Source organism: Curcuma longa, chromosome 13, assembly GCF_044706935.1.
Source record: "Curcuma longa cultivar G26 ecotype Majalengka, Jawa Barat chromosome 13, ITB_CL_G26_1.1, whole genome shotgun sequence".
Lineage (NCBI taxonomy): Eukaryota > Viridiplantae > Streptophyta > Magnoliopsida > Zingiberales > Zingiberaceae > Curcuma > Curcuma longa.
In genome coordinates this window covers 7,723,850-7,744,073 of record NC_133873.1, presented here as the reverse complement: position 1 = coordinate 7,744,073, position 20,224 = coordinate 7,723,850, and the positions used below count along the sequence as shown (strand labels likewise).

The window sequence follows — 20,224 nt, the reverse complement described above, 5'->3', positions numbered from 1 at the left end:
AATTATTTAAATTTTATTAAAATCATTTTAAATTGATCAAAATTATTTTAAAATAATTATGATAGCTATCGATTATAATTGAATCTTACACTCTAAATATTATTATATCAAAATATTTTTTATCAATTTAATTTAAATTATTTAAACTTCATTGAAATCACTTTTGTAACCTCTATTTATATAATTGTTACAATACTACATTAATATTGTATGAGTTGTCATATATTATAGCAGTCGTAGAGTATTTATCACATGTTGTAGAGTATGGTTGTAATACTTATTATGTAGTTGTTATATATTGTAGTAGTTAGTTGTCACTACTACATATTACAACAGTCAATTATAGCTGCTATAACAATGATGAAAGTAAAAAATATTTTCACGATAAAACATATGATAGATAGGGCTATGAATGAGTCAAAACAAGTTAAACTTTGTTTAATAAGATAATCGAGCCAAACTAAGCCTAAAATGATTCAAACCATTGACATGATTGTTTAAATTTGATTTGATTTTTTTGTTGAAATTATTATTCAAACTTAATTTAATTTCTTTTTTATAAGCTTGAGATTGATTCAAATTTAACTTGATTCGTTTAAATGGTGTCGAACTTTCATTTCAAACTTATTTATTTATTTTTAAAATTTTTAAAATTTAAATTTATTATTGATTATTAAATTTGATAATGCAAATTTATTTATCCGTTTTAAAATTTTTTGAGTTTTATTCATAAACATTATTTACAAACATACAAATTGAATGCATATATTACTCAAATTTATTCATTTAGTTTAACAAAGGATTCAAACTTATTCATTTAAGTAATTAATTTTGTATGTTGAAAATAAATATATATATATATATATATATATATATATATATTTATTTATTATTAAAAGGACTTTTAATGAAAAATCAAATAGTCTAGAATTTAGTATTAGTAAATAAAAAAGAATGCGATTAATTTTTAAAAATAGATTATTAAGATAAATGTAGAGATTTTTACTTCCCCAAAGTAACAAAATTACACAATGAGTTACTGAATAAATTAAGAAACACTTGTATAATAATAAAATAGGTCAGTTTATATACAAACTTTAATTTGTTGATTTTCCCAATTTATTCTGATGACCGATGAAAAATTTTCGAATCAGTTAAAAATTGAATCATACTTAATTCACAATTAACAATTAACTATTATTAATTATTTTTCTTTTGATAAAATTAGCTGCAAAGCAAATTGCTAATTACTGCTATTAAAATATTAATAAAAAGGAATAATTTTCAAAATGCTCAAAATTTACTAAGATGCCCATTCGAATAAGTCAGATTGATTAAGTCGAATTAAAATAAAATATTATTAAAAAATTTCAACCCAAATTCATACCAAATCTAAATTCAAATCCTAAACCGTATAAGCCAACCAAAATCCATAAAAATTATAATTTTTTCTAATAATTTTTATTTTTATCTTAATATTTTCTCATTATTATACTAATATTATATAAAACATCTTAATTTTTAAAATAAAATTTAATTAATCTAAAAAAAATCTTCTAAATCCTAAATCTAGATCAATCCGAATCTAATTCAAATTTAATTCAATCCAAAACTCTCAACCGAATCTAAAAATTCTCAATCCTAACCTTTTTTTTTTTTCAAGGCAATCTTGAAGATTTTATGCTGGGCTTGATCTTATCAAACACTCACAAGTCAAGGCAAAAAAAAAAAGATTAGAAATTTCAACTTCTCAAGGCTTAAAATTCCATAAACTCAGTTCTAGCAATAACAGCAAGTGAAGGAAAAGGAGAATGGGCATGAGCCATGTTCATCTTCCAGAGATCTTACCTTGCAGAGAGATGGAAACGATGGTGGATCTGTTAAGCTATGTGTCATGGCCGAGCAGGTCGGGTGTCTCTGCTTCGACGGTCAACAAGGCCGTTCGCACCTTCCCGACCCACGAATCCAACCGATCATGCAACGATTTGATCTGCGGAACCCCCAGGACTCTGGGTTGCACCCATGAGACATACACTGTGCCCTCAACTTGATCTACTATGCCTTCGATGAGACGAACCTGAAGGGAACAAAAAAGGAAAAACTTCTTGAGTTGTGGATGCTAAAAATGTAGTAGATGTATAATTGGATCGCTGTCGATCCCACAAGAACAAAAATATGTGAAGGAATTAATGATCGATCAAGTGGACTGCTGAACTTAGTTACTCAGACGAGTTGCGAGTATCCGACATGGGTATGTATCCCCACATCGAATCGAACACACAAGGACTTGGTGGAAACCAAAAAGGTGTCCAAATTTAGGACTTCTGTATAGGGTTCCCACTTCTTACCATCACAAGAGATCCAAAGTTCATATCCTACAACCCCTTTATACCATTTTACAGATCATCTGCAACTTGCGGATCCACTTGTGGTTAAAGCCCCCATCCCACCTTGTCTTGCGGCCCCTACAAACCGACGCAAGCTCATTTCGCTCATGATCAGGTCTGAGATCAGATGCTTGCGACTACGACTCGTGCTAGATGATCACAAAGGCCACAAGGGCCTCTTGTATCTACGTTTTCCCTAAATAAACATCTATTCTTCCAAGAGTAAACACAGCCTAAGTGTCTTCACAGTATGATAGGATGTTGAGTGTTGACAGAAGTGTTGGGATACTTGCTAAAAATTATGAACATCGACTAAGGATCGACTAAAGGGAACTGTATATGGCCATAGAAATGAACAAAGGATGAATATACATGTGACTGGTTACCACGAAATTTCGCAATTAGCATGCAAGAAAAAATAACAGAAGCAAAAGAATGGATTCTAAAATTCTTTCACACTAGACATACAAGTGCACTAAAATTAAGAGGTGAAAAACAAAATGTTATGCTTACGGAAAGGGCTTTCATGAGGAGATACTCCACAGCTTCAATGGAAAGCTTAGTTCTCTCAGCGATGATACGTAAAGGAATAGTTCGATCCTCAGATGGACGACTGCAATAAATAAAGAAATATCAGAATGATGTATTAGTCGCATCTTGAACATAGAAAGAAAAACAAAACAAAACAAACTGGCCTATATCGGGAAGTAATTGAACTTTCTCTGATGATTTACCTAAATATAATTTCCATCAGACACAAAATGTTGATTTTTTCGAGTAGCATCCTCTCATTCTCTACTAATGCAGGTTGAGCATTCAGTGCTGCACTATGGATCTTACATAGTTCTTGATATCTAATCAGATTTCCCGAGTTGAAAGCCTGAAGAATATGGTAGAGCCACTCCACTTGTGTCCCAATGAGACTATTGATCTGTAGGCCAATCAGGAGCTCAAATGTATGAGTAGACATGGTAAGTTACAATGGAAATCTTTATATTGACTATCCATTCTGCAGAATCAGGAGAGAGACCCATGCACAAGGCTATCAAGATAAAGAGATACTAATAGCGAATTGATGGCACATATGAATGCATTTAAAATGATGATGTATAATGAGCAAGAAAACCTTTGTATGTATCATCCAAAAGTAAAGCAACATTTTTTTTCAATTTTTTATAAAATGAAAGAACATACTTCTTCCACCTAATATTACAAAGCAAATTCCTAGAAACGGGTAGGTAGAACTCTGACTTACAATGGGATGGGCAAGCAATTCCCCGAAGTTGTATATGTTATCTCCCAGCAAAGCTGAAAGAGAAAGATCAACTGCCAAGTCCTGAAAATAAGTATAAAGTCAAGTTTAGCAAGTGGATTACAAGCATTGATATGTAAACTATTTTTGTCCAGATGTGCAAAAGTACATGCTGATATTCTCATAAGTCAAAGAATTAAGAAAAACGAAAGGTTAGCCAAGAAAATTATCTATTCTACATGGAGAGTGAAAAAGAATTCAAAAGCAACTATAGAAGCAATAGATTGATGGTATAGTGGCCACAAATAAAGACCTTGCCTACAAGTCGCATCATGCTTCTGAAAGGCCAAAACTTATTAGCCAAAAATGAATGTCATTTAAATAGTGTTGTGCTAAATAAGCAGGCCTCAGAGTATGAACATGCATGAAAAAAATTATTTGATACAGTACTGTAAGATTTAATATTCAGATATTGCACATACTTCTATACTCTACTTTAAGAATTTAAGAAATTAACTGATGGCAAGTGCAAAATCTATGACATTTTCTTTGTTATTTCCATCGCAATGAAAACTGAGAGTTGAGCGACAACTTCTCCTAATTGTCAGTGTACTTTTTCTGCCCTCCGTAAGAAAAGTAATATAGATGATACTGGTTCAATAAATAAATTCAAATTTGCATTGTCTTATCCAGAAAAATTAGTGTTGTAATATTCAGAAAATTATGTAAAAAATAAAGGAAGACCTGTCATTCTTCTACAAGAATCTATAACCTGATAGTTATTCATCTCTACGATCCCAGAATTCAAGCATGACTTTCTCACATGTTATCTTTTTTTTTTTCTTTTGTGGTTTGAATCCTTAAATTTTCACATCCACAGAAATGAAATGCAGCTCATGTTTGGGAGGCATTCAAGGTCTACTTACCTATGAAAATGGAAAAACAATGATTTCTAGCATTTCTCCTCCTTTACTAACAATGAATAACAAAATCAAAATACACTAATTGTATAGTGTTATATAAGATGCAATTGCTCACCCATGTTAATTCTCTACTATACTCTCCCATGCTTTTTAATTGGTAGTTTGATTACCTTGTGGGAGTAGAGAGTTAAGTATACAGAACTATTAGCCAGTTCAATAAATCAGCAAACTTACTTTCCAAGAAGATATATCACATTTACCAGTTTGAATGATGCCGAAAGAGACTCTACTGAAGTGTATGCCAAATAAAGAAGAGCGCTCTTATAGAATTCTGCAAAGTCTTTTTGAGATTTATGATACTGCGAAGATATCCAATAATAGCTAGCATGAACAGAAGGATCAACATCAGTCATGTTGTCCAATGTGCTCTTTCCCTCATCAACAAGTTTTTTGCACTCCTTTTGATTTCCTTTTTCCAAATTTAACGCAGCAATTTGCATCTTAACATGTAGGATAGGCTCCTCAATCCTCAATTGTCGAGTAGCATGCAATTTTTCAATTATTCCCTCAAGGTAGTTAATTGCATCATCCTTCTCAGAATATTGACGTGAAACCACCACAGCAAAGTGTGCGAGCTTCAAGAGATTGATTTTGGTCTCAAAGTCTGTAATGAAGTTATTATACAGCTGTATAAGTGCATCACCAGCCTACAGAGTGAAAGAAAAATGGTTAGTGCAACATCATATGCAAAATTAGTAAAAGCAAAGGATAAACAATAGAATAACAGGAAACAATTGGCACACTCTCTAGTTAGGCTGGCTGACATATAACCATATAAACAAAAACAATTGAATTGTCCTCACAGCCAACAAATTTGATTATCATAAGCAATGAATGTACCAAAACAGAGACTAAAAGGCATTTGTGATATTAACCATAGATTTTTTTTTTTGAAAAATAACAATGTTATACTAAGTAACTTTATAGTCACATGTCAGTAACAAATGAAAACATACAAATTTTGAAAAGAAAAAAAAGTAAACTCATCAAGAAATATTTCAGTGTAGATCATTTGAACCAAAATCCTTGTATTGCTTCTAAAATAAACTACTTGAAGTGCATATGATATTATTAACATGATAAAGAATGAGTAGTAGAAAGGAGAGGAGCTTCTAGAGTATAACTGTTGTGTCTCTTAGACTAAAAAAAAAATTATGGCACCTTGATATGACTTACCATACTTTATGGATTGGAGTGTTGAATTTTTATAAAGCAATTAATTCAAATGGTTAATTTAGCAAACATGTGAATGTGAAGTTACTAGAAAGAAAAGATAAAATAGAAGTATCAATAACAACAAAGAAAACATTAGGTGTAGCTTCCCTAGACAACAAAATGAGGGAAGATATATTGAGATGGTATGATATATGTTCAGAGGCATATCAATAAATTCTATAATTCCATTAGATAGGAAGGAAGAGAGAGATCAAAGAACATTAGTCAGCACACTATGTTCAGAGGCATATCGATAAATTCTATAATTCCATTAGATTGGAAGGAAGAGAGAGATCAAAGAACACATTAGTCAGCACAATAAAAATGTAATTAAATTGATTTGAATATTACTGCATAAAAATAGTTATATTGCTTCCTATTTAAATGCTTCGAAGTGCATATGATGACAACATAAAATATGCCAAAGAACAGCATATGCTCTTTAAACCAGAATACAATGTAATCTAGGATCAAAAACTACAAAGAAATGTTGTACAATAAGCTGCAAACTAAATTGGATAGTTAAGATGATAAACAATCAAGATTGATGGACCAGACTTTAAGAAAAGTTAAAAATATGATAAGTGCATTATCAATTGAGAAAAGACGTAGCAAAGACAACTTTAAAAAAAAAAAAAACCCTTCTTTGACAGGAAGATGAACTTCCAAATATCCAAAGTCGAATGAGTCCTTTCTGCAATATGCACCATTAAACTAGTTTGTTTGACACATAAAAGAGTCAAAAGGAGACTTCTGGAACAATTAAACCGAGCCAAGGCTTATAAATTCTCCCCTATACTCCTACTACAGATTTAAACATGCACTTAAGAGCAACAGAAATACAGATATTTCTACTTAAATTTAGATTACAAAAAAAGTATAAGCCAAAGAAAAATAAACAAAAACCATGCTCGTAGAACAAATTTTTGAAATGGAAATTCTCTAATCACTTAATTCTTTAGGTTATCACATCCATCCTAGCAGACTCATCGAAATTGAAATCTCAAGCAATCCAACTAGACAATGACTATGCATGGTAGATACCTAAACAGTAAAAAAGACTAATGCATTTTTAAATTTGCAAAACAAAAAATTATAAGGATATGAAAGAGAGCATGTTTAGTGATATCTGTATCTGAATCCATGAATTGCAATAACAAGGTTTAACTATTATCAAGTCTAAGGCATTCTTCCTAAATTGGAGCGCATCTTAAAACTCAAGACAAACAGCCGAAACATAAATTGACTTTACACGACCAAAAAACAACATGGGATAGTAAATGTCCAGCACAAAATCTTAACGCGGAATCACATAGACGCAGCTACACAGGCAAATGAAACACAGAAAGAGAAACGGAGACTCAAGCCAAGATCAACTAGGCAGCTTACTCTACAACGAAGGAAATTCCCAGCTAAATCCCACCGGATGACCTAAAAAAACATAAGAAGACTGAAAGGAGAAAGGGGAAGAGAATACCTGAACTACCGCCAAGGTAACGAATTGCTCGAGCTTGGCGGTGAGCTGGTGCCACAGCTTACGCTGGTACAAATCCGCCAAGGCGCTGTACCATTCCGCGAGCTCCGGCTGCGCGTTGCGCTGCGATTCAAGGTATTGAAGCGCCATCCGATCGGATCCAGCTCCTCGGGACGAAATCGGTCGCAGGGCGATCTCTTTCGAACCCTAAATCGTTGGCGTCGTCCTTTCGGTTCTTTGCTTCCGTTTTAATATTCTACCACCCAACCTTTCATTTCACTCCTACTATTTTGATTAATTATATTTTATCATGAACCTTTGCAAAATATTTTACTTAATACACCTTATATATTTTCATTTCTTACAAAGGACCTTTATACTTTTAAATTATTAAATTATCTTTCTTATCATTTTCTAAAATATCTTCTCGTAGTAGTCTGAAATTAAGGGATGAGTCAACTTCTTAACATTTTTAATACTCTCTATTGGTAGGTCGGATACTTGTGATATCGACTCTTATCGGATCGACTCAGGATCAATTTTTATCGGATCAACTCTTGTCAGATGGACTCTTATTGAATCAACTCCTATCAAATCTTGCACTTATCGAGTCGGTAGTTGTCAAGCCAAATCAAGCAAGAACTTCGATGAAGGTTTTTGACGATTGAAAGGGTTGAAAAAGAGTTAAAAGGGAGGTCAAGATGAACTTTGACGTAAGCAAAACTCCTTCGACACTTAAGTCAAATTTTGACGAAAAATTAAAAAGAGGAGATAACGAAGTGAAAAAATAATAATGCTCAATCAAACATCTCAATACTGTCATCATTATCTTATATAAGGGCATTTCCGATTAAAGTATTTGGTGGGGATATTTAAAAAAATATCCCCATTGGAGGGGATATTTGTGTAGGGATTAGAAATCATCGGGCAAAAAATTTTGTCCGGTGATTTTAATTATTATATTATAAAAAGTAATATAATAATTAAAATTAAATAAAAATGAGATATTTAATTGGTGTTTAATTAAAAATTAAAAATTAAAGTAATTTTATTTAAATATAAATTAATAAAATGATAATGAGACCATAAATATTTAATTGATGAGATATTTAATTATGATATTTGAAAGTGAGATATTTGATAGGTGAGACCCATAAATATTTGATTTGTGAGATATTTTATTGTGGAAGTTGGGATATTTGAAAGATAAGATATTTAATTGATGATGTGGAATGTGAAACCATAAATATTTGATAGAAATATCTCTTACCACTGTGGATGCCCTAAAGAGCAAAGAGGTGGCTATCGACTTTTGTATATTGTAATTGTCGTGTCGCGTTCGAACTCGAGAGTGATCTCGTTAATCAAACTTGAACTCAATTGTATGTCAGATTGACTTGAATTGAACTTGAAAGAGTTGATCCGACTTAACTTGAGCTCATCGTAAGCTAGTGACTTGACTCGAGCTCCATCTTGAGTCAATTTGATCGGGTCCACGTTAATCGAGTCACGTGCTTGCTACATGCTCCCTACAATCTCCGCCGCTCGTGTTTTATCACAAGCCTTATTAAATTCCTTACTTACTCGAGAATATTCCAAATTTTCTAGCTAACTATTAATAATTGATTAATATAAATATATTTATTGACGATCTAGATTTAAATCCGGCTGGATCAAACGATCTGAGACCGGACCACTCCATTCGAATCACAGCGAGAATATAGTGGAGTGGTTCGGTCCCAAATGTCTTATTCTAAATGGTAAACATGGAGATATATATTGTCTGAGATTCCGAGTTCGAGTCCTCTTAACAATATATCTTTGTTGACTGATATGTTGTTTCGGCAGTAGACTCTTATCAATATAGTGGTACTGTGCTTTCAAAAAATCTTTTAGAAAATTTTCTGATATAGGGTTGTTTTGACGGTGGGACCGATCACTATAAAAAATTTAACCAATACAGTTTTTGGTCGAAGTGTCTTATCCCAAGTGGTAAACATAGAGACGTGTGTTGTCTAAGATTCTGGATTCAAGTCCTCTTAGTAATATGTATTTGTTGACTGAGATACTGTTTCGATTCAAGTCATATTAGCAACATGTATTTGTTGGCTGAAATGCTGTTTCGGTAGTAGGCTCGTATTAACATAGTGGTACTGTGTGATTTTCTGATATGGGACCATTTCGGTGATGGGATCGATCACTATAAAAGGTTTATCCGATACAATAGTGGTCATGGAGCTGACCGTACCGTATGATCTTAGCAACATATATTTATTGGCTGAAATGCGTTGGAGTGGCGAATTCGAACCAGTTTAAAGTCCGTTCATGGAATCGATCGAATGGATGGTTGATTCGAATCCGGAACCTCACTCCACTATATTCTCGCCGTGATTCGAATGGAGTGGTCCGGTCTATTCTGCCAGATTTAAATCTAGATCGTCGATAAATATATTTATATTAATCAATTATTAATAGTAGCTAGAGAATATTCTGGCGTATCGTACTGTATCGAATACGTATGTATGTACTCCCTCGGCGGGCCAGTTCTTATCCCGCACTGGTGGCTGTGGTGTTTACTTCGCTGCCTTATCCACCCGCCTCAGGCTCTCTTCTCTTCTCCTCTCTTCTCTTCTTCCCCAAATCAATCGATCGAGAGATAGAGATGGTGGCTTCGAGCATAGCGAAGCTGGCGTTCCCCTTCCACCATTGTCGCAGCTGCTTCTCCTGGAAGGCGCCCAGATCCGCCCCCAATCTCTCCTTCCCCTCGATCCGCCGTACGCCGCTGGCCACCTCGTCGATCGACGTATCGAAGGAGGACAAGCCAGTGCTGCCCCCGGAGCCAGGCCCGGCGGGGGAGGCCGGCGGAGGCGGGCCGACGCTGGATCCGCGGCGGCTGGAGGAGAAGTTCGCGGTGCTGAACACGGGGGTCTACGAGTGCCGCTCCTGCGGATTCCGGTACGACGAGGCGGCGGGGGACCCGGCGTACCCGATCCCGCCGGGGTTCCAGTTCGAGAAGCTGCCGGACGACTGGCGCTGCCCCACCTGCGGCGCCGCCCGGTCCTTCTTCGAGAGCAAGAGCGTGGAGATCGCGGGGTTTGCGCAGAACCAGCAGTTTGGCTTCGGAGGCAACTCGCTCACCTCGGGACAGAAGACCTTGCTCATCTACGGCGGCCTCCTTCTAGGTTTTGCCTTCTTCATCTCTGGCTACTTCTTGCAGTGACATGTTGAAGCAAATCGCCCCATCTTTATTCTCTCATACACTAGATAAATAAATAAACAAATATATGAGTAATACTATGATGCGCGATGAGGAATCCACGATACGTGCACAATATCCGCGACCCACCGCCGCTGCCGCCGCTCTCACCGCGCCATCCGGCCATCGCCGGTCGCCGCCTCGGGCGCGATCGACGCGCCGCTCGCGGGCGCTCTGTCCAGCATCGGATTCTGACCGGAAGTGGCAGAATCCGACGGAATTCGACTAGAAATAGGGTCGGCGATCGAGTGGCAGTGCGTCGTTTCCGATCAAATCGCGATCGGATTTCAGCCAAATCGCGGTCGTTTCCTTCCTCGATCGATCTTCAACCGCGATTCGATCGGAATTTGGCCCGATCGTCGTCGACAGTGGCCGCACAGTGAGGAGCAACTGTTTTCGATTAAATTTGTCGGATTCCGATCCACTATCCGATCGGAATCCAATGTCGGTCGAAGCGTCGGCGAGTGGCACATCGATTGCGACCGAGGCGGTGGCCAACGGTGGTCGGCGAGGGCGACTGCAGCGATGGTGGATCAGGGAGTGGCACAGCAATTCTCGTGTGTATATAATATTTTTTTATTTTTTATCAAAATTGTAATTTTATTATATTTTTCATAATTTTTAAGATTAAAAATTAATTTGAGCAAAATAAACCGTCGACAGCAGGGTTCGAACCTGCGCGGGCAAAGCCCAACAGATTTCAAGTCTGTCTCCTTAACCACTCGGACATATCGACACTTGTTTTAAACGCCAATAAACATAAATATTGTAAACAACCTCGACAGCAAATTACAAACGAATCTACGTTACAGAACTTACAGTGGATTACGAATATAGACAATGAAGCAAAGTAATAATACACCCACACTAATCTACAGGAAGTAAACTATCACTCGATGCTGGAGGAATGCCTCTTCTTCATGTTCTTCTTTCCTTGCTTCACTAAGAGATGAGGCAACCCTACAAAGCCGAGCTTCGTCCTCTTTGTGGAGGACAATTGTCTATTCTCGTCGAGCCTCTGCGACATCAAGCAGACCCCATGTCTCTTATTCAGCATCTGACCCAGTGAAACACTGGGCTTTTCATTTTCCTTCTCCCATGATCCCATCTCATGCTGTTCGAGAGATTCGGGGCCTGCCAACTTCATGCTCAGAATCTGCCCGATCGATAGCGCACCGCTACTGCTCGAGCTCTTCTTGAATTTGGTAGAGTTGTAAGCATTGCAACTCCGGTGGCCATGTTCTGATCTCCATCTGCGGAGGGCATCCTCGACTTCCAGTTTTGCTCTACTCGCAACCTCTGCCCTCTTCAACGCATCTTCGAGCGCCTTCTTGCGGTTTTTCGCCTCTGTCATTGCTTCTTCCACCTTTGTCAGTAGCTGCGACTTAGACATGTTCACTTGGTCCACTTCAAGCATGACAGTTTGGAGTTTCTTTCTTGAGTTTAGGTCTGCTTCCTGAGCTTTGCTTGCTAATGCCATATACTCTTCCATGGAAAGGGTCACACCGCATGTATTCTGAAGATCTAAGATTGCTTTGTTGCTGCAAATTAGTGCCTTGATGTCGGCAAGAGCCATAGCTTCAGCTGCTTTGGCTGCTTCTTCCATCTTCCTAGCCGCAAACCCCCGGAGTTCGACAGTCTTGATGCTTGCCTTTGTGTGCTCAATCTCAGATGCCAGCTCAGAAGCTTCAGAGTTGAATTGCTTGATTTCCTGCAATATATTCGAGGAATCTTCGCAATTTTCACTTTCGAAATCTTTAGCCCTCTCCAATTCAGTTGCTGTTTGATTAAGATCTTCCTCCAGGGATGAAATCAAAGCGGCATTGACGGTTAGCTTCTCCTGTGATTTCTCTAACAAGAGTTTTTCCTCTTGTATTTTCATGTTCAGCACCCCGATGGATGTTCGAATATCAGCTAAATCACTTGCTGTCTTGGTTAGATTTTCCTTCACTTGCTTCAGTTCCACTGGTATCCTCCTCACTGGAGATTGGCTTCCTACATCTTCCTCCAGACCACTGGGATGATGTTCTTCTGTTCATCACATCATCTGAGTTCTGCAATCTCAATTTCAGAGCATCCACAATCTTTTTTGTCATTTCGAGCTCTTGTAGAACATTGAGTGTCTCCTTTTCTTTCAGAATAAGATCCATCTCTAGTTGTGCTGCTTGTTCCTCCATACTGAAAGCCTCGTTAACATCCTCGGGGCAATTGAGTTTCTGATGGAAAACAAGTTAATAAGGATTTATTTAAAAGAAGCTTTTTCATCTGAGAATCACAGTAGGCATTCTCAATGAATAATTAGTATCAATTAAGGAAGAACTGGCATCAAAATGCACACCATAACATAGAGAGGAACAAGCTAACATGAAACTAAACAATGCTTTTCAATCTGAGTTTAATGTTCTCATTTTGAAAAACTGAATGATTGTTTATAAGATCACTAGTTCAAAGAAAACAAGGAATGCCATAGAAAATGCACATAATAGCATAGAGAAGAAAAGGGAGAAAATGTATGCAAGTTTAACAAGGATAACAAAATTGCTGAAAACAACAAGGGGAAAGAAATAGGGATCTTACTTCGGGGTGAAATAGCTCCCTAAGCTGCGACTTCCAGACGGCGATGCCGCCAAACCGGTCAACCGCTTCCCTCACGGACAGGAACGGCGCCGATGTGTCGATCTCCGCCGTCCCGGTTGTCGCTGTATCCACAGTCTGGTGGCTCTCCTCCATCGGCGCCGTGGTTTCCAGGTCGATCTCCGCCGTCCTGGCTGTCGCCGCCTCCACAGTCTGGTGGTTCTCCTCCATCGGCGCCGTGGTTTCCAGGTCGATCTCCGCCGTCCCAGCTGTCGCCGCCTTCACGGTCTGGTGGTTCTCCATCGGCGCCGTGGTTTCCAGGTCGATCTCCGCCGTCCAGCTGTCGCCGCCTCCACAGTCTGGTGGCTCTCCTCCATCGGCGCCGTGGTTTCCAGGTCGATCTCCGCCGTCCCGGCTGTCGCCTCCTCCACAGTCTGGTGGTTCTCCTCCATCGGCGCCGTGGTTTCCAGGTCGATCTCCTCCGTCCCAGTTGTCGCCGCCTCCACATCTGGTGGTTCTCCTCCATCGGCGCCGTGGTTTCCAGGTCGATCTCCGCCGTCCCAGCTGTCTCCGCCTCCACGGTCTGGTGGTTCTCCATCGGCGCCGTGGTTTCCAGGTCGATCTCCGCTGCCTTCGCTGTCGCCGCCTCCACAGTCTGGTGGTTCTCCTCCATCGGCGCCGTGGTTTCCAGGTCGATCTCCGCCGTCCCGGCTGTCGCCGCCTCCACAGTCTGGTAGTTCTCCTCCATCGGCGCCGTGGTTTCCAGGTCGATCTCCTCCGTCCCAGGTATCGCCACCTCCACAGTCTGGTGGTTCTCCATCGGCGCCGTGGTTTCCAGGTCGATCTCCGCCGTCCCGTCTGTCGCCGCCTCCACAGTCTGGTGGTTCTCCTCGATCGGCGCCGTGGTTTCCAGGTCGATCTTCGCCGTCCCGGCTGTCGCCGCCTCCTCAGTCTGGAGGTTCTTCATCGGCGCCGTGGCTTCCAGATCCAGAGCGGCCGCTGCCTCTTCCATCATCTCCTCCTCCAATATCCCTCCAGTATTTGAGCTTTTACGAGGATCGAAACCCTAAAACCGAGGGCGAGAGAGACGAAGATCGACAGAGAAGCACTAAAGGAGAGAGGAGCTGTAACTTCCGCCAGTGCCCTTTAATAAGCCGAAGAATGTGATAAAGTCACGCCACAATTTCACATCGCCGGCTTCCAAATGCGACACATAAACAATTGAAAGAGCGAGTAGACTATTGATAAATGGGGTGTGTTTATAAAGACGGTACGTTGGCTTTCGGCATCTCGAGGCGGAGAAGACCGTTGGGCTTCGGGAAGTATCTTAGAAGATTAAATTATATGACTAAATTACCCTTGAAATTATACTGATTTTACGATATTGCCATTAGAGGTCAGGCCGAACCGGCCTGCATGGACCGTTGTAACATAACGGCTATATCAACGGCCTTTCGCCTTTTTCTTTTATAGATTTACAGTTGATTGTAAAAATATATATTATCAAATATTGTTTGTATTTTAATCCAAATGATAGTTAAAAAAAGTTTAATTTTTTTAAATATTAATTTATCCTATAAATAAACAAAAGTATACAAGTGAAAAATTAAAGTGTCTTTTATAAGCAAAAAATATTAAAAAGATATTCTAACTTAATTTTATTTAAAAAATTAAGATATGAACCATAGTGTCATGATCTTTTCTTTGGAGAAGGATCTTTCCCTATAAGCTTTTCTAGGGATAAGAAAATCATGATCAAATTCATTTTAATTATTAATTGGGTGAAATTGAAACGTCTAAATTATAAAAAAATTACTCTAATACTATTAAAATTATTATTATTATATAGAGTAATTTATAATAGTTTAGATCAACTAGATAAAAAGATGGGGGTTGAATGTTTTTGACTTTTGATTCTTTCTATCTCGTATAGACATCATTGATCGTATTTATAACATATACAAGTCTTTTATATTGTTCCTGTTGAGATGCGCCTTCGGACAAGACGGCTAGCTCACTCTAAAGCACCTTGTCCAGGATCTGCCTCCCTGGTGGATAATGAGCCTGCAAGAAGGAGCATGTGAGATGTAGGGCCGGGGATCTTCCCCGGCGCGACCACTCCGATGCTTAAGTTAGTGGGTGGAGATGAGGAACTGCTAAGGAAGAAGAAGAGAAAAATTGTGAGAGTTCGTATGCGCGCGCGTACCTTTCTCCACTGAAACACTAATCCTCTTAAGGAAGGAGATTCTGAAATGTCATGTCCCTGACATGACCCGGAGGGCTCCATCAACGTTATAAGTGTGTCCTAAAGAATGTCTAAGGGTATGGTCCGAGGTATGGCCTGTTTAGTGGGCCCGTGGCAGCATTGACTTGCAAGAAAGGAGCAGTCCCCTCAGACACGTGTCGTGATGAAATAAGTGAGAGTACACGTGGGATCATCATAACAAATGATGGGAGGAGTGGCCCTTGGGAACTAGCGGGTGAGAGAAGGGGTACGACCGAACCGAGTGGATTTCAGTTCGTCCCCTAGCATAACGCACGAGGAGGAGGGGGCGCGACCGAACCGAAGTGGACTTCGGTTCATCCTCCAGCATGGTGCACGAGGAGAAGGGGGCGTGACCGAACCGAAGTGGACTTCGGTTCATCCCCCAGCATGGTGCACGAGGAGAAGGGGGCGTGACCGAACCGAAGTGGACTTCGGTTCATCCCCCAGCATGGTGCACGAGGAGGAGAGGGCGTGACCGAACCGAAGTGGACTTCGGTTCATCCCCCTGAAGAGCGAGCGAGGAGGGGTTACATGAGGTCTCCCGTGCCTCCTCGGGTGCGATTGATCCGATCACCTGTTAGGACTTGGTTAACCTCGTCCGTATCCTTTTAACCCCATAACATATATGGATGTCAAAACACCTATTGGTGTCATGAGCGGATATGTACACACTTAAAAATGAGGGTGGATTGGATTTTCGTGACCTACAAGGTTGGAACTTTGTCCTCCTGGCCAAAGTGCTCTAGGAAATACAGGTCAAGGAGGATGCCCTATGGATCAACTGGGTGCACTACACCTACTTGAGGAGAGCGAATGATTAGACTTGGGAGATGGTGCACTCGGATTCCTTGTTGATGAAGTGACTATTGCATATCTGAGATCTTATCTTTTTGACTGTTGGGTCAACGACGAATGCTACGCAGAGGATGATGAATTAATTTGAATATGATAGTGGAGTGGTCAAGGCCTATGATTTCTTTACTTAGATTGACTCTAAGAAACCCTAAGTGCGATGTGAATGTCTTGTATTTAGTCATGTAGTTAAGATTTGGATGCTAGCACAGAGATGTCTTCCGACTAGTGACATGCAAAATTATCTAGAAGATTGATAGTGTACTTTTTTATAAATAGATGTTGGAGACGTAGGAGCATATATTCTTTAGATGTTTACCTATTGTAGATTTATAGAAGGAGGATCAGATATTGATTTCACATGAGACAAAAAATATCTATCTATCGACAGACATTTCAAGTCTATGGACGGTACTATAAAGGTGGACGACTACAAGGCCAATTGTCTTCTCTAATTCACCTTATATGGAAAATACGTTATTAATTTCTTTAATGAGAGTCAGATTGTGAGAAAATTTTTAAACTGGATTATTGTTTACTCTCTTGAATTTATAATTTATATTTTTTTAATTATAAAAAAACTAGATCTTCATCGACATTTAAGAATTTTGGAGAATTTCCAACATCTTTAAAAATGTAAGAATTATTTTGAAAAATTTAAAAAAAACTTTTGGGGGGGGGGGGGGGGGGGGGGGGGGGCAGAATAAAATTTCCCTGCTCAAAGACGCACGTGTGCGACTTCGTAGTCTCCGTCCATGCAAAAACACGCGTATTAAGTTACTTAGCGATTAATTCATACGATTAAAGGGCCAAGTTTGAATTCATAAAGCGCCCAAAAAGAAAAATAAATTCAAACTTTAGGGCTAAAAGGCAAAAGCAACCACTCCATAAGAAACTTCTCTACGAAATAGTATTTTCAACTTAGGAAAGTTCCAATAGTCAAATGATCGTTCAAATTTAATTTGATTTTTTATTTTAAATTTAATTTGAAATTGATTTATTTAGATATTGTTAAACTTTTAATTTAATTTTTTTAATTACTAAATTTATTAAGAATGTTGTTAATAATTATTTCAACAGGATTTTATTATATGGACTGTTAACTGGGGAGGATATTTTTTATTTGATTCTTGTCTACTTCGGCAATCTGTCCAGTCGTAACTAACTCAACTATTTTAGTAAAAGGTGGAATCCACCACCTCAGCAGCTCTACACGGTCGGCTTCACGACCATCTATGAGGAGGTAAATCGGGAAGTTACAGTTGGCTACGACAGAGGAGGGCATTACCTCAACTTTGTCGAGATTCGATTTTTGTCCACTTCAACAACTCTATTCCGTTGCTCCGTCATAACTAACTCAATTATGCTCTAGAAACAAATCAACTATATATGCATGAGAGTATGTTGTTAATGATCATGATTCAAAATGAAATTTAATTTATTTACCATCCTATCAAAATTATTTATAAAATAAGTTGTATTTTCTAAAATTTGAGATGTGAATTATAAAAAGCTCCATGAAAATTTTTAATAAATTCGAAAGCGCAAGCGATAATTCGCATAATTAACCAACGATCTAGCTCTTATGATCTAATTTCATGAAATTTTTTTACTGACCATTAGAATAAATTGAGAAGCACAGATGAGTCCTATATATGTCCAACATCACAAAATTTTTAAAATTTCAATATGCAATGTGCTTTGGATGAGATTTTGAACTCTCGTTATTTAGAAATAATGAGTCTGTCTCATTTTTTACCATTACATCATAACCTCATAGATAAATTTTTCTCTTTTAAATTCTTAGTTGGAGGGGTGAAATGACAAAAGTCAGCATTTTGATGATTCATAAATGAGCAATGATATGCAGTATGAAAAAATATACTATGAAATCAACATGACACATGCAGCTGCATGCAATGGATTTCATATCCATGCAATGAGATCCACAACTATGTAGTTGAGTATTTCTCTTATTAAATTCTTAGTTGGAGGTTGAAATGACTACATATCATTTTGATGATTCTTAGCAATTTGAAAGGATATCTTTGTATAAAATAATGAATTATGAGGAGTCAAATGAATATTTCCCTAAGAAGGAAGACTTCAAACGTATAAGAACTTTCTTTCTGGGTCAAACATGGAGACCAGCCAGCCGATTCCCAGAGCAGATCAACGACTCCTGGCGGTCTCTTCCACGCGCACGCCGTCTCTCCATATCCATCCACTTGCCTTCTTCCGATTCCTCCGTCTGACGATCAAACTCAAGAACAGCAAGACGAAGACGAGAACCTCCAATTTCCATTTTCATCTTCTTCTTCTTCTTCTTCGTCTTCGCAGGTTTGCTTTGAATCATATACGTGCTTTTCTTTCTTCGTCTTCGCAGTTTAAAATGATGAATCCGATGCGAAGTGGCGACAGAAGAACAGAAATCAAGGAAGAAATGGGCGGCGCTCCGAATGATCAGTTTGTTCTTGACCTTAGCACCTCCAGAAGAACACTCCTCGGCCTCGCGGATCCATTGCCTTCCCCGATCGATCCGAGATCGTCCCGCCGGTTTCGCGTTCCCTTCGCGAACAAGCTCGACTGGGCTACTTCGTTTCAGGCCTTCAGGGCGTGGATCAGGGAGCCGATGAACATGGCCCTTTTCCTCTGGACGATCTGCGTCGTCGTCTCCGGCGCGCTGTTGTTCTTGGTCATGGCCGGAATGCTGAACGCCGCCCTGCCGAGGAAGTCCACGAGGGACGTCTGGTTCGAAGTGAACAACCAAATCCTCAACGCCCTGTTCACTCTCATGTGCCTCTACCAGCACCCGAGACGCTTCCACCACCTCGCGCTCCTGCGCCGGTGGGAGCCGGCGGACGCGGCGCGGCTGCGGAAGCTCTACTGCAAGAACGGAACGCAGAAGCCCAACGAGAGGATGCACATGCTGGCCGTGCTGCTGCTTCTCCACCTCAACTGTTTCGCTCAGTACGCGCTGTGCGCTCTGAACCTGGGCTATCGGAGATCGGCGCGCCCCGCGGTGGGAGTGGCCCTCTGCCTCTCCGCCGCGATCGGCGCCACGGCGGTCGCAGGGCTGTACAGCACGCTGAGTCCTCTCGGAAGGGAGTACGCTTCCGAAACAGAGGAATCCAAAGACGGCAGCAATGGCAGTCAGAGGCAAACTTATCTCCCCCTGCAACCCCTCGAAGAGCGGCGCTCCGCCGCGGCTACGGCGGCCGGCAGCCGCCCGCAGTGGGTCGGAGGGCTGCTCGATTTCTGGGACGACATTTCGCTGGCATACCTCTCGGTTTTCTGCAGCTGCTGCGTCTTCGGGTGGAACATGGAGAGATTAGGATTCGGCAACATGTACGTTCACGTCGCCACCTTCCTCCTCTTCTGCCTTGCGCCCCTGTTCATCTTCAACATGGCGGCTGTCAACGTCGACGACGAGACGGCTCGCGAAGCGCTGGCGATCGCCGGCTGCTTGCTCTGCTTTCTCGGATTGCTGTACGGAGGGTTTTGGAGGATCCAGATGAGGAAGAAGTTCGACCTCCCTCAGACTAATCTCTGCTGCTGCAAGCAGCCGGACGTCGCAGACTGTTTCCGGTGGCTCTGCTGCTGCTCTTGTGCTCTGGCTCAGGAAGTGAGGACTGCGGACTACTTGAAGGAGGCAATTGAGACAAGGATTCAACCTCCTCTTTCGCCTTTGCGCCGCGAAAATGAAAACAAGATTGGGAAAACAACAAGCATGATCATGTATAGTTCAGAGGGAGGTTCTTCATCAGTTGCAGGGAAGGAAGGTGCAATGAACGCCCCTGTTTTTTCTACTATAGAAAGATAAAAGAGTATAGTGATCCTTTTTGCAGGGGATGGATAGGTTTAGTTTAAGAGTCAGATTCTTTGGGTTGGGAGACACACTATGAATGCAATCTGTTGATGAATACTTACAAACATTCTATTCCACTTTTCTATTTTGATTTCAA

General features: G+C 39.9%; 3 protein-coding genes, 1 non-coding gene and 1 pseudogene across 5 annotated transcripts; 2 read left to right on the top strand and 3 right to left on the bottom strand.

The window, feature by feature from the left end:
- Positions 1–1,722: 1,722 nt before the first annotated feature.
- LOC141843771 (26S proteasome non-ATPase regulatory subunit 13 homolog B-like) lies at positions 1,723–7,521 on the bottom strand. Its single transcript, XM_074731802.1, has 6 exons — positions 7,315–7,521; positions 4,823–5,269; positions 3,643–3,723; positions 3,122–3,318; positions 2,901–3,000; positions 1,723–2,077 (listed from the first exon to the last, which is right to left on the bottom strand). The coding sequence occupies exons 1-6, from the start codon at positions 7,459–7,461 to the stop codon at positions 1,886–1,888; spliced, it is 1,164 nt and encodes a 387-aa protein (XP_074587903.1). The 5' UTR covers positions 7,462–7,521; the 3' UTR covers positions 1,723–1,885.
- Positions 7,522–9,886: 2,365 nt separating this feature from the next.
- LOC141843775 (uncharacterized) lies at positions 9,887–10,603 on the top strand. Its single transcript, XM_074731808.1, has one exon. The coding sequence runs from the start codon at positions 9,974–9,976 to the stop codon at positions 10,529–10,531; it is 558 nt and encodes a 185-aa protein (XP_074587909.1). The 5' UTR covers positions 9,887–9,973; the 3' UTR covers positions 10,532–10,603.
- A 618-nt stretch (positions 10,604–11,221) lies between these two features.
- On the bottom strand, positions 11,222–11,303 carry TRNAS-UGA (transfer RNA serine (anticodon UGA)). The gene has a single exon. It is a non-coding gene; the product is annotated as a tRNA-Ser (tRNA).
- Positions 11,304–11,373: 70 nt separating this feature from the next.
- Positions 11,374–14,156, bottom strand: LOC141843765 (WEB family protein At2g38370-like; annotated as a pseudogene).
- A 4,266-nt stretch (positions 14,157–18,422) lies between these two features.
- LOC141843768 (uncharacterized) lies at positions 18,423–20,224 on the top strand. Of its 2 annotated transcripts, XM_074731799.1 has the most exons (2): positions 18,423–18,599; positions 18,672–20,224. In XM_074731799.1, exon 2 carries the CDS (start codon positions 18,703–18,705, stop codon positions 20,080–20,082), a length of 1,380 nt encoding a protein of 459 aa, XP_074587900.1. In that variant the 5' UTR covers positions 18,423–18,599; positions 18,672–18,702; the 3' UTR covers positions 20,083–20,224. The 2 variants fall into 2 exon arrangements, with proteins under 2 accessions (XP_074587900.1, XP_074587899.1); XM_074731798.1 differs by having other exon boundaries at positions 18,423–20,224.